Genomic DNA, 13,606 nt, shown 5'->3' with positions numbered 1-13,606 from the left:
CTTTCAGTTTTTCTCCATTGAGGATGATGTTAGTTGCGAGTTTTTCACATAAGCCCTTTATAATGTTGAGATATGTTCCTTCAGACTGTACTTTGTTGAGGGTTTTTATCTTGAATCGATGTATTTTGTCAAATGCTTTTTCTGTATCAAAATGGTCAAATGGTTTTTTGTTTTTTTTTGTTTTTTTTTTTTTTTTTTACTTATATGGAGTATCACATGGATTGATTTGATTGAAGATTTTTTGTTTAAGTAGGCTCCATTCCAGCTTGGAGCCCAGTGTGAGGTTTGAATCCCTGATCCTGAGATGAAGACCTAAGCTGAGATCAGGAATCAGATGCCAGAGGGGCTGCACCAGTTCACATTCCCATCAACAGTGCAAGAGGGTTCCCCTTTCTCCACATCCTCTCCAACATTTTTGTTTCCTGTCTCGTTAATTTTCCCCATTCTCACTGGTGTGAGGTGGTATCTCATTGTGGTTTTTTTTTTAAATTTTTATTTATTTATGATAGTCAGAGAGAGAGAGAGAGAGAGAGAGAGGTGCAGAGACATAGGCAGAGGGAGAAGCAGGCTCCATGCACCGGGAGCCCGATGTGGGATTCGATCCTGGGTCTCCAGGATCGCGCCCTGGGCCAAAGGCAGGCACCAAACCGCTGCGCCACCCAGGGATCCCCTCATTGTGGTTTTGATTTGTATTTCCCTGATGGCAAGGGATGCGGAGCATTTTCTCATGTGCTTGTTGGCCATATCTATTCTATGTCTTCCTCCATGAAATTTCTGTTCATGTCTTTTGCACATTTCACGATTGGATTGTTTGTTTCTTTGCTGTTGAGTTTAATAGGTTCTTTCTAGATCTTGGATACTAGCCCTTTATCTGATATGTCATTTGCAAATGTCTTCTCCTGTTCTGTAGGTTGTCTTTTAGTTTTGTTGACTATTTCTTTTTCTTTGCAGAAGCTTTTTATCTTAAGTCCCAATAATTCATTTTTGCTTTTGTTTCCCTTGCCTTCATAGATGTATCTTGCAAGAAGTTGCTGTGGCCAAATTCAAAAAGGCTGTTGCCTGTGTTCTCCTCTAGGATTTTGATGGATTTTTATCTCACATTTAGATCTTTCATCCATTTTAAATCTATCTTTGTGTATAGTGTAAGAGAATGGTCTAGTTTCATTCTTCTGATGTGGCTGTCCAATTTTCCCAGCACCATTTATTGAAGAGACTGTCTTTTTTCCAGTGGATAGACTTTCCTGCTTTGTCGAATATTAGTTGACCATAGAGTTGAGGGGCCATTTCTGGGTTCTCTATTCTGTTCCATTGATCTATGTGTCTGTTTTTGTGCCAGTACCACACTGTCTTGATGATCACAGCTTTGTAGTACAACCTGAAATCTGGCATTGTGATGCCCCTGGCTCTGGTTTTCTTTTTTAATATTCCACTGGCTGTTTGGGGTCTTTTCTGATTCCACACAAATCTCAAGATGATTTGTTCCAACTCTCTGAAGAAAGTCCATGGTATTTTGATAGGGATTGCATTAAACGTGTAAATTTCCCTGGGTAGCATTGACATTTTCACAATATTAATTCTTCCAATCCATGAGCATGGAATATTTTTCCATCTCTTTGTGTCTTCCTCAGTTTCTTTCAGAAGTGTTCTGTAGTTCTTAGGGTATAGATCCTTTACCTCTTTGGTTAGGTTTATTCCTAGGCATCTTATGCTTTGGGGTGCAATTGTAAATGGGATTGACTCCTTAATTTCTCTTTCTTCAGTCTCATTGTTAGTGTATACAAACGCCACTGATTTCTGGCATTGATTTTGTATCTTGCCACACTGCCAAATTGCTGTGTGAGTTCTAGCAATTTTGGGGTGGAGTCTTTTGGGTTTTCTATGTAGAGTATCATGTCATCGGCGAAGAGGGAGAGTTTGACTTCTTCTTTGCCAATTTGAATGCCTTTAATGTCTTTTTGTTGCCTGATTGCTGAGGCTAGGACTTCCAGTACTTTGTTGAATAGCAGTGGTGAGAGTGGACATCCCTGTCGTGTTCCTGATCTTAGGGGAAAGGCTCCCAGTGTTTTCCCCATTGAGAATGATATTTGCCTTGGGCTTTTCGTAGATGGCTTTTAAGATGTTGAGGAATGTTCCCTCTGTCCCTACACTTTGAAGAGTTTTGATCAGGAATGGATGCTGTATTTTGTCAAATGCTTTCTCTGCATCTGTTGAGAGGATCATATGGTTCTTGTTTTTTCTCTTGTTGATATGATCTATCACACTGATTGCTTTACGAGTGTTGAACCAGCCTTGCCTCCTGGGAATAAATACCACTCGGTCATGGTGAATAATCTTAATGTACTGTTGGATCCTATTGGCTACTATCTTGGTGAGAATTTTTGCATCTGTGTTCATCAGGGATATTGGTCTATAATTATCCTTTTTGGTGGGTCTTTGTCTGGTTTTGGAATTAAGGTGATGCTGGCCTCATAGAACGAGTTTGGAAGTATTCCATCTCTTTCTATCTTTTGAAACAGCTTTAGTAGAATAGGTATTGTTTCAATTGCACTGCTGGGGATTTACCGCAACAATACTGATGCAGTGAAATGCCAGAACACCTGCACCCCAATGTTTATAGCAGCAGTGTCCACAATAGCCAAACTATGGAAGGAGCCTCAGTGTCCATCGAAAGATGAATGGATAAAGAAGATGTGGTCTATGTATACAATGGAATATTACTCAGCCATTAGAAATGACAAATACCCACCATTTGCTTCAACGTGGATGGAACTGAAGGGTATTATGCTGAGTGAAATAAGTCAGTTGGAGAAGGACAAACATTATATGTTCTCATTCATTTGGGGATATAAAAAATAGTGAAAGGGAATAAAGGGGAAAGGAGAAAAATGAGTGAAAATATCATTGAGGATGACTGAACATGAGAGACTCCTAACTCTGAGAAACGAAAAAGGGGTAGTTGAAAGGGAAGTGGGGGGGGGGGTTGGGGTGACTGGGTGACGGGCCCTGAGGGGGGCACTTGACACGATGAGCACTGGGTGATATGCTATTTATTGGCAAATTGAACTCCAATAAAAAAATAAAAATAATAATAATCAAAAAAGAATCAGATGCCAGATGCCAGATGCCTAATCGCTTAACCTTAACCAACTGAGCCACCCAAGCACCCTGATTGATATGTAAATATTGAACCACCCTTGCAACCTAGGAACAAAACCCACTTGATGGCATTGAATGATTTTTGTAATCTGTTGTTGAATTCAGTTTGCTTGTATTAAGAATTTTTGCATCTGTGTTCATCAGGATATTGGCCTGTAGTTCTCTTTTTTAGTGATGTGTTTCTCTGATTTTGGAATCAGGATATTCCTGTCCTTACAGAGTGATTTTGGAAGTTTTTCTTTGTTTTCTAGTTTTTGGGATAGTTTGAGAAAAATAGGTCTATATTTTTCTGCATGTGTTTTGTAGAGTTTGCCTATAAAGCTGTCTGGTCTTGGACTTTCGTTGGGAGATTTTGATTACTCATTCAGTTTCTTTGCAGGTTATGGGTTTGTTCAAGGTTTCTGTTTCTTCCTGTTTCAGTTTTGATAGTTTATGCGTTTCTAGGTAATTATCCATTTTTTCCTACGTTGTCCAATTTGTTGGCATACAGTTTTTCATAATACTTTATTAATAATCATTTGTGGGATCCCTGGGTGGCGCAGCAGTTTAGCGCCTGCCTTTGGCCCGGGGCGCGATCCTGGAGACCCGGGATCAAATCCCACATCGGGCTCCCGGTGCATGGAGCCTGCTTCTCCCTCTGCCTGTGTCTCTGCCTCTCTCTCTCTCTCTCTGTGACTATCATAAATAAATAAAAATTTAAAAAAAAACACAAACAAATAATCATTTGTAATTTCTGTGGTGTTGGTCATTTTTCCTTTCTCATTTGTGATTTTGTTTATTTGGGTCCTTTCTCTTTTCTTTTTGATGAGTCTGGTTAGAGATTTATCAATTTTATTTATTTTTTTCAGAGAATCAGCTCGTTTCATTGATCTATTATTTGTTTTTTAAATTCTTATATCATTATTTCTGCTTTACTGTTTATTATTTCTTTTACTGATTCTAAGCTTCATTTGTTGTTCTTTTTCCAGCTCCTTTAGGTTTAAGATTAGGCTGTTTATTTGAAGTTTTTCTTCTTGAGGTAGGGCCTATATTGCTATATCCTTTCTTCTTAGGACCACTTTTGCTGCATCTAAAAGATTTTGCACTGTTGTATTTTCATTTGTCACCATGTATTTTTAAATTTCTTTTTGGATTACTTGGTTGACCCATTCCTTGGTAGCATGTTGTTTAATTTCCATTTGTGGCCTTTCATGTATTCAGAAAAATTAAAATTTGTAGATACAGATTAAAGAACAAATTCTCATGTACTCGCCACCTAAGGCTTGCCATCTATTCAAAAATAGAACTTTACCATAATTCAGAAGCCTCTTATGTGCCCCTCCCTGACTGCATTCCTTTCTAGCCTTCTGAAGTAATTGCCATCTTGAATTTTATGGAAGTCATTCCTTCAGTTTTGATTGTTTTCATTATATATATTTATGTATGTCTTCACTCCTAAATCCAGGTTTTTTTTTTATCTGTTTTAAAATTTCATAGTAAAGAGAACTATGCTGCATATACTTTCTGTGGCATGCTTCTTTTGTGCAAGACTATTTTTGAGATTCATCCCTGTTGATGTACATAGTTATTTTTATTTATTTCCACTGTTGTATAATATTTCATGGAATTAAGATACCATAATTTACTTACCCATTCTCTTTGTGGACATTTGGATTGTGTCCAGAGTTTTGCTGTTATAAACAATATTGCTAAAACATTCTCTGATATATGTCATATGCAAGAATTTATCTATGGTGTATACATAGTAGTAGTACTGCTTAGACATAGAGTGTGCACATGTTAAATTTTGTAAGAATACCAAGTTGGTTTCAAAGCAGTTAAAGCTGTTTCCTCTCCTTTCCTTCCTCCACCAGCAGTAGAGGGGTATTCCTCATTGCTTTACAACCTTCTTATCACTTGTAGTTATCCAGCTTAAAGAATTTTGCCAGTTTGGTGGTATCAGATGGTATCCCAATATGATTTGAATGTAGATGTCCCTGATTATTAGTGATGTTGAATACTTTTTATATTCAGCTTGTGCAGCATGCATTTTTTCTGTGTAATTCTTATTCATTTATTTCTGTTTTCCATTTTTCATTTAGTTGTCTGTCTTTTCCTATATCATTCATAGGAATTCTTTATATATTGTAGATGCTACTAATTTGCCAACTATAAATGCATTGCAAATATTTCCTTAATGACTAATTGGCTATGGGAGGTGAGGGAGAAGGAATGTAGAATTATCCCAGGTTTCTGGTTTGGGGAAGTAAGTGGATGCTAGTGCTGTTAAACTAGACCATCGAATAGAGGAGGAGAACTAGATCTGGGGGAGAGGGGAATTTGAGATATTTTGGAGTTTGATGTTTCTGTGGAATATTCAGGGGGAGATGTCTTGTAGACATTTGCATATAAGGGTCTGAAGCTTAGGCGAAGTCTGTTAGGCCATATCAGTTCTGAAGGAGTCTTGTATGATGGGCCTTTCAGAATACTGCAGTTGGAAGGAATATGATAATTTTCAAACTCATTTGTTTTCTACCTATTGGATTCTTTTATGAAATACATGTCGCATTCAAATGACCCACTAGATTGCTTTGTCTTAGTCATTGTTTTATTAATTTTTGATGTTGACTGTTATATAATCTTTCTTAACATTTCCAAGAAAAAAAAACAAAAAAAAAAAACAAAAACAAAAACATTTCCAAGAGAGCACAGCATTTTTATTTTGAAACACATCCAGAATATCTATCTTACATAACATGCAGATTACATATCTAGATTTAAATTTTTTTCATTGCACATTCATGTATGGTACTTACACAAGTTACTCCATAAACACTGAAAACAAGTAGGAAACATGTACATCTAAGAATTCTACTTTGTGTAGGTTTTTATTAAGTAATAATATTTTCAAATACATTTCCAGATTTCTTTAGGCTCTTCTTTGTATTTGGAGTTGTGTACATATAACCACTGAAAGAATATGGGCCCCTTGGGAGGATAGCAGTAGAAGCCTATGAAGTAAAGATTTTTTTTTAATTAAAAAAGCATTATGACTATTTTTAGAAGTTCTGAGAACTCTGATAAGCTCAGAGGTGGAAATGTGCCTTTTAACATTTACAAGATAGCAAAGGTGAGGAAAGTGTCAGTAGTAGGGCTAGGATCTGGTACATTCACTAAAAATGTAGCACCTCAGCATAGCTTATACTGGCTTATACTGGCAGGGCAGAGCGATGAACCAACGGTTCACCTCCCTCAAAGAGTAGTAGCAGCTAATTTGGTGATGGTGATTGGTCACCTTTTAGGAGAACTGTAATCCAGGGACAATTAGGGCTTGCATGTATTGTATACAGGGAAATGATGGCAGAGGTAGTCTCTTTCTGGTCCATCTTTATCAGTACTATGGTGATTACGCATCTGTGTTCAAGGAGATCTTCTAGACCTGTAAAAAAAAACAAAAAAAGAGAGAGAAAGGAAGTGTGAAAGTGTGATATACTCAACTATGGCTTCAGCCTGGGTTCTGCTGGGAACATTCTGATTTCATAGATAACCCCAAGTCCCTAGGCAAAGTGGTCAGATTTCCTGCTGCTAAATGGTCATTGTGGATTATAGGGGCTGCTTTTTTAAGCCCAGGAAAGGCTTGGGGGAAATTTGGTAGCTTTGCTTGAATAGTTAAAGCTCTGCCTCAAGGTTGACACTTCTAGACAGGTAGGGTAACTTTTGATACTACAGGAGATGACATCTCAGTTTACAAATAAATAGAGGTAGAGGCAGGCTTGGTGGTAAACACCCTTTCAAGCCAAGAATCCCACAGGAAAACTCAGTGCAAATATTTCTGACTTCCCAAAATTGACATTTCTTAAAGAGCAGTTCTTCTGCAAAGTGCCGCAAACCTACCTTTTCTTGCTGATTGCTTTCACTAAACTCTTGATGGTCTTAGATTCTGGATTCAGACATCTTTTCTCCCCACTCTTTTTCATTGTGGCACTGTAGAAGTAAGTAAGAGTGAAAATACATAAAACAGTTTTGGACCAATAAAACAGAGTATACAGATTTTAGGCCAGACATTTAGGTTTCAGTCTAGATGTTCCTTTTGTTATACAAAAGTCTTAGAATCATTACAAGCCCTTTACTGATTTTGTGATCATAGTCACATATTTAATATATGATTACAACTAGGGAAGTGATATTCAGATGGCATTTTACTCACATGATCTCAACATGTGGACACGATGGACTTGCAGGAATCATTTCAATTTTTTCTAAGGACCTTAGATTTACAGGTTGATCACTAATCTTGATACAGGTACAGCGTATAGTTCTAGAGAGAAGTATTCCTGTGGGAAAAAGGGACAGGTACATCAGGAAGGTTAGTGCAGTTTTCATTTTAGGCATATAATGTGGATTGTCTCCTACTAAGCAGAACCAATATCCCCATGTCATTTGAATAAGTCAAGAAAGATTCCCATTATAACACAGCTCTTAATGATTAATTAGTTGATTATTTGAAAGAAAGGAATTGCGGTTTATGAAATCTAAATTCATACCCTTGAGGCCCAATTCATATGGTTAATTAAGCTGAGTTAACTAAGGAAGTATTTGTCTCATTCTCTCTTTCCTTATTCCCATATACATATATATATATGTATATATATATATAGTCTATCCTGTTACCCTTCCTCTTTTCTTCTTTCTTCTCTCCTTTATTCCATTTGCTATTCTGACTGTATATCTGTGGCCAGAGAGAATCTCTGCTTATTTACCCTTCATTTATAGATAGGCTATGAAACCTTTGCAAATACACTATTCCTGTAATTATAGAATTTATACCGAGCCTTATTTCTGACCTTACAAACTAAATATCCCTTCATGCTCCTTACCTTGAGTTCCATTCAGAGTCAGGAAGATAAGACAAAAAATAAGAACAGCACTTTGGTTCATGATGCTGTGACTGGAGGTTCCTCTGCAGTAGGCTCAGAAAGTCTAAGCAGTTGAGTGTCTCAGAAAGTGTGGGCTTAGGATGCAGTATTTATTTGCAAAGGCACTTTCCCTCTCTACCTCTGATTGGATAACATTACAGTTGACTTAGCAAAACCTGTCTGTTCCTTGGGGAAGTCCCATGTTGCAGAATCAAAGGGTTTATTAGTATTTATTGTGACTCTGAGTTGTGGAATTTCCCTCCACCTCCTTTTTTTCACTGAGTTAGGTTTCACTTTCCAAAACATGAACTATTTCTTGAAAACCAGAAGTTTATTCCATGTAAGTTTTTTTTTTAATGAAAAAAAATTTAATGAATCTTTTTAAGTGAAACTTTGATTCTTGTCTTTGGCCTTCTGCAAAATAAAGATGTAAACTTAATCCTCAAATCAGTCCTAAATAGTTCTTTTTTTTTTCTTTTCAAGGTTTTGTTTAAATTCCAGATAGTTAACATAGACTATAATATATCAGTTTCAGGTGTAAAATTGAGTGATTCATTACTTTCATACAACATCCAGTGCTCATCACAAGTGCTCTACTTAATCCCCATTACCTATTTATCCCCTGTCCCTGCCCACCTCTCCTCCAGCAACCCTCAGTTTGTTCTCTATAGTTGAGTCTTTTTCTTGTTTTGCCTTTCTTTTTTCTCCCCATGTTCATTTGTTTCTTAAATTTCTTTCTTAAATTAAATTTCTTAAATTAAATTTGTTTCTTAAATTTCTTAATTTAATTTCTTAAATTCCACAAAGGAGTGAAATCATATGGTCTTTGTCTTTCTCTGTCTTACCTCACTTTTTCTTTTTCTTTTTTTTATTTTTCTATTTGCAGCATTAAGGCATGAACATAAATATCTGATCTTTATTCACTTTATGGGTTTCAGGGATGTCATGTTTTCTCTCTTTAATCTCTACAATAACCTGTAGGAATAGGAATAGGAAAGTTGTTACTTCGTTTTATCTATGGAAGAACCTTAGAGATAATTGTGGAAGGTTGTACAAAGGTTGTGTTCTATGTAGTCTACCTATGATGCTTTTTCTCTACATTTGTCTTAAACTTTGCAATTAATTTCAGAGGGTAAGAAAGTTTTAAAAATTCTTTAGTAATAGCAATTTTTCATCCTTTGTAGGTAAATTTAATTTTTGAAAATAGTAATTTAGCCAAGCATTGCTCTTTGATCAAATACTATAAGTAACAGGTTTGGTCTTATTGGACAAGGTCAAAGGTATGGAACTGGCAAGTATGGAACTGGCAAGTTTTCAAGAATTCCAGAACTGTTTTTGAACACTCATAACATTAGAATAGCTAAAGAGTCTTCTATATATAACTATTTTGAGGAACAACACTACTTATTTGGATATCTGATTTCTGTTAGTGAAAGAATCTGGTTCCTGTTTGTGTGGTAAGCAATTTATGAGTATTTCAGAAAAGTCCCTCAATGAGACATTATAAGGTAACATCTAGAGTGGCATGAAAAAAGGATTAGTAGCTATGATAGGGGTATTGCAAAAAAAAAAAAGATTTCCTTTTTGAAGAAAAAATTTTAGAAGAGGCATGAATAGAGACTTTGGGAGAACAAGATGGAAAAAGGTTGATTTAACATTGATACAGCTCGAAGACATTGTCAAATGCAAAGTAAAGGATAAAAAGTGTTAGTTGTTACACTGATAGCAGTGGTAACAGAAATTAGCGCAATTTTAACTGGGCAAATAGGGGGAAAAATTGGTCTCTTAGTATTCAGTAGCACTTAGCTGGTTATTCACAGCTGGTAACAACAGTAGGAAGCAGGTGATACCCATATTGTGTAACACTTGTTGGGCCTAACAGTGGAAGTCCAGTGTCCAAGGGATGTAATAGTCTGGTTGTTTTTTGCAAGTCATTGGCAACAGGGGAGCCAAGGTGAAATGCTGTTTGAAATGCAGGCATCACACTGCAGTGGGAAATCTTATGCAGGTGAATACTTGGAACCTAGGGAAATATCTGGGGGATCTTTTCATAGTCAGCCAAGCTGCAACAATTTACAGATAGGCTGGGGAAAGACTGAGTTTCCATCCTAGGATTAAACTAGTTTAGTTGTACATACTGATTTAAAACTTGGCATAAACACCAAGAGAAAAGCCTATATCTGCAAATTGGGCACACATAAAACTTGGAACCTCAAATTTAGGAAGTTTTTCATCAGAACACTGAGTTGTTGCTTGGGGCAGGCCAAAATTGCTGGAGTGCTGAATACCAACTCAGTCTATTCCAGGGCTAAGCTTTCAAGTCAATAAGTCAGGGGACTTAGCTGTGGGAAACTGTGAAGACCAAAGGAAAGGAAATGAGGCAGGAACTGATAGAATGCAGAAGACTTTCATCCAGCAAAGAGACTTTCATTTGATGGGGGAAAGTCTTATGAGAGATGGGGACGTGACGGGGGCCTCTCATAGCCATTTGTGCAGAATAAAAAAATTAGACTGTGAGTAAAAATGCCAGTATTTTCAGAGAAATGTCTGACATCAAGGGTGGAAGAGGTTCTGAACAGTTCCAACATTTAAAAAAAAAATGTGATTTTAGTTTTGTTAGTATCTAAATTCTCAGCTAAGATGCTCTCTATATAGCAAAATAGAGTTTGAGTCAGATTACCTATGAAGGGGACTAAATATCTGTTATTAATGAAAAAATATTTCTTGTTTAATTGATTTTTTTAAATAAACATTACATAGCAAAAATTGTGTGTGCCAGGTATGTTTGAAGCGCTTTATGATTATTGACTCAGTTACTCCTTAAATAATGATTCATTTAACACAGTAATTCTAACTCTAAAGTCCACGTTATTTATTTTTTTTAAGATTTTTTTTATTCATTCATAAGAGAGACAGAGAGAGGCAGAGATAAGGATACAGGCAGAGAGAGAAGCAGGCACCTCACAGGGAGCCCAATGTGGGACTCGATCCCAGGACTCCAGGATCACGCCCTGAGCCAAAGGCAGGTGCTTATCCGCTGAGCCACCAGGCGTCCCTAAAGTCCACGTTCTTAATAACTGTTATGCTGCCTCTTTAGAGAGAATATTGTTCTTGATTTGGATTTCTGATTTCCATTCTATCTGTCTAAAATAGCTGAAGCCATATTTGAAATCAGTTTGGGTGCCTTAGTAATTAAACAGAAAGGTAAGGTGGATCTCATACTGGAATTCATACTAAAATGGAAAATGCTATTGTATATAGTTGCTATTCACATATGTATAGAGATATGCATGAATGTTAGTAAACAGTCACATAGACATGTATATACTTCAAAGTATTTTTTTTGCTTTTTTGTTTTTAATTTCAGTACAGCTGACATACAGCATTATATTAGTTTCAGGAGTACAATGTGATGATTCAGCAATTCTGTACAACACCCAGTGCTCATCGTGAAAAGTGTACTCCTTTTTTTTTTTTAAATTTTTATTTATTTAAGATAGAGAGAGAGGCAGAGACATAGGCAGAGGGAGAAGCAGGCTCCATGCCAGGAGTCTGACGCGGGACTCGATCCTGGGACTCCAGGACCGCTCCCTGGGCCAAAGGCAGGCACGAAACTGCTGAGCCACCCAGGGATCCCTCAACTAGTATATCTTTATAGTATATCTTTAAATAAATTTTCCTCTTCCTTTCTCCTCCTCCTTCTAGCCTGCTCTTTATTCCATCTACTGTACTTTTAGTTTCATTTATTGTGTTTTCCTCTCTGATTGGTTATCTCTTTGTTAAGGAATTCACTGATGTCCCCAAATATTTTGTCAAGTCCAGTGAGTATCTTTATGATTATTACTTTAATTCTCTTACATGTATTACTTATATCCATTTCACTCAGGCCTTTTGCTATGATTTGGTCCTATTCTTTCATTTGGGAAATATTCTTCTGTTTCCTCATTTTGTCTAACTCTGTATCTGTTTCTCTGCATTAGGAAATTCAGTGCTCTCCAGTACAGTGTCTCCTGTTCCCCAGGGCCAGTGCTTTAGGAAGTGCCTCCTGTGTGTTGCCTATGCCCTGCTGTTGACTCCTGGCCTCTTTTTCATTCAGTCAGTTGTCTGCAGAGGCTTTCTATACCTATTTTGGACAGTGTTTGGCCCAGGTAACCAAGTGTGCACTGGCCTGCTTATGAATGAGACCTGCCTCTGCTACTCCTAGAACCTAGGTCCATAAAAGATGTGGATTGGGAGATGTGGTTCTGGAGAAGTTTGTACCAGTTTTCTGAAGGAGGGGTCCTGTATTACCCCCACTGAGGCGAGCTTGACTGGAAGGGGCAGATTCCCTGAAGTGGAGTGTGTGTGTGTAGGGGCGTGGGGAGGGTCAGGGGTTTGGTGTAAGCAAGTTAGGTAGCAAGTGTCACTGTTGCACTGGTTTCTGCTGGTGGCTGTGTGTTTATGCTGGGGTGTGGTGGAGGGAAATGGTGCCTGCCAGCTCCTTTGTTCCTGGAGGGATCTCTCCATGATCCCTGCCTCTCCAGGCCATGTTCTGAGATGGGTAAATCACTGTCTCTCCCATTTACCCCCAGAATTTTTCTTTTTAAATTTTTTACATTTTTTAAATTTAAATTCAATTTGCTAACATACAGCGTAACACTCAGTGCTCATCCCATCAAGTGCCCTCCTCATCGCCTATCACCCACTCACCCCAACCCCCCACCCTACCTTTCCTTCCACAACCCTTTGTTTCCCAGAGTTAGGAATCTCTTGTGGTTTATCTCCCTCTCTAATTTTTCCCACTCAGTTCCCCTCCTTTCCCTTATAGTCTCTTTCATTACTTCCTATATTTCCTGTATGAGTGAAACCATTTGATGATTGTCCTCCTCCAATTGACTTATTTCACTCAGCATAATACCCTCCAGTTCCATGCACATCGAAGCAAATGGTGGGTATTTGTCTCTTCTGAGATATATATATATATATATATATATATATATATATATATATATATATATAATGGAATATTATGGTAGATATATATACATATATATACCACATTATATGTAAATAAAATGGAATATTATGGTAGATATATATACACACACACACAAACACACACACACACCATATATAAATAAAATGGAATGTTATATATACACACCACATCATCTTTGCCCCAAGCATTTTTCAAATTGTTACTTCCACACTATCTTGGTGGTCTGGCTGTTTGTCACACTGTCTCTTTAAGGACAGGACTCTCTGCTTCCTAATGCCCTCAGGGCTCTCACAGAGCCTAGCCTACTGGTTTTTAAAATTCCAGGCTTGGAGCCCAGCTGGTTGTAAGAACTCATGAAATTTGGCCCCTTCTGCTTTCATACCAAAATGTTTTGGGGATTTGTGTTTCCCCTGCATGCTCCCCAGTGTGATAGTCTGTTTTTTGTCTTTCTCTGCACCACTGGCTCCCTTTCTGCCATTGAAAGCCACTGTCCATTTTCCTCTCAAACCACATCTTTGCCCTTCTTACCTTCTTTGATGTGGCCTCCACTATACTTTTAGTTGTGGAGTTTGTTCTG

The 13,606-nt window shown here is 37.5% G+C and overlaps 1 protein-coding gene across 1 annotated transcript; it reads right to left on the bottom strand.

Moving 5' to 3' along the window:
- Positions 1–5,830: 5,830 nt before the first annotated feature.
- CXCL10 (C-X-C motif chemokine ligand 10) lies at positions 5,831–8,134 on the bottom strand. Its single transcript, XM_055313109.1, has 4 exons — positions 8,013–8,134; positions 7,343–7,469; positions 7,030–7,119; positions 5,831–6,574 (listed from the first exon to the last, which is right to left on the bottom strand). The coding sequence occupies exons 1-4, from the start codon at positions 8,071–8,073 to the stop codon at positions 6,556–6,558; spliced, it is 297 nt and encodes a 98-aa protein (XP_055169084.1). The 5' UTR covers positions 8,074–8,134; the 3' UTR covers positions 5,831–6,555.
- Between the last annotated feature and the right edge of the window lie 5,472 nt (positions 8,135–13,606).

Source organism: Nyctereutes procyonoides, unplaced genomic scaffold (genome assembly GCF_905146905.1).
Source record: "Nyctereutes procyonoides isolate TBG_1078 unplaced genomic scaffold, NYPRO_anot_genome, whole genome shotgun sequence".
Classification (NCBI taxonomy): Eukaryota; Metazoa; Chordata; class Mammalia; order Carnivora; family Canidae; genus Nyctereutes; species Nyctereutes procyonoides.
Note: the sequence above shows the minus strand (reverse complement) of the source record. Positions and strands in the feature narration are given on the sequence as shown.

Bases quoted from the DNA above. Each gene is read 5' to 3' on its own strand.
- CXCL10 (XM_055313109.1), bottom strand. From the start codon at position 8,073: ATGAACCAAAGTGCTGTTCTTATTTTTTGTCTTATCTTCCTGACTCTG. The intron at 7,470-8,012 runs GTAAGGAGCATG...TTTTTCCCACAG, and splicing joins GACTCTGAATGGAACTCAAG to GAATACTTCTCTCTAGAACT. The intron at 7,120-7,342 runs GTGAGTAAAATG...TTACTTCTACAG, and splicing joins TGTCCACATGTTGAGATCAT to TGCCACAATGAAAAAGAGTG.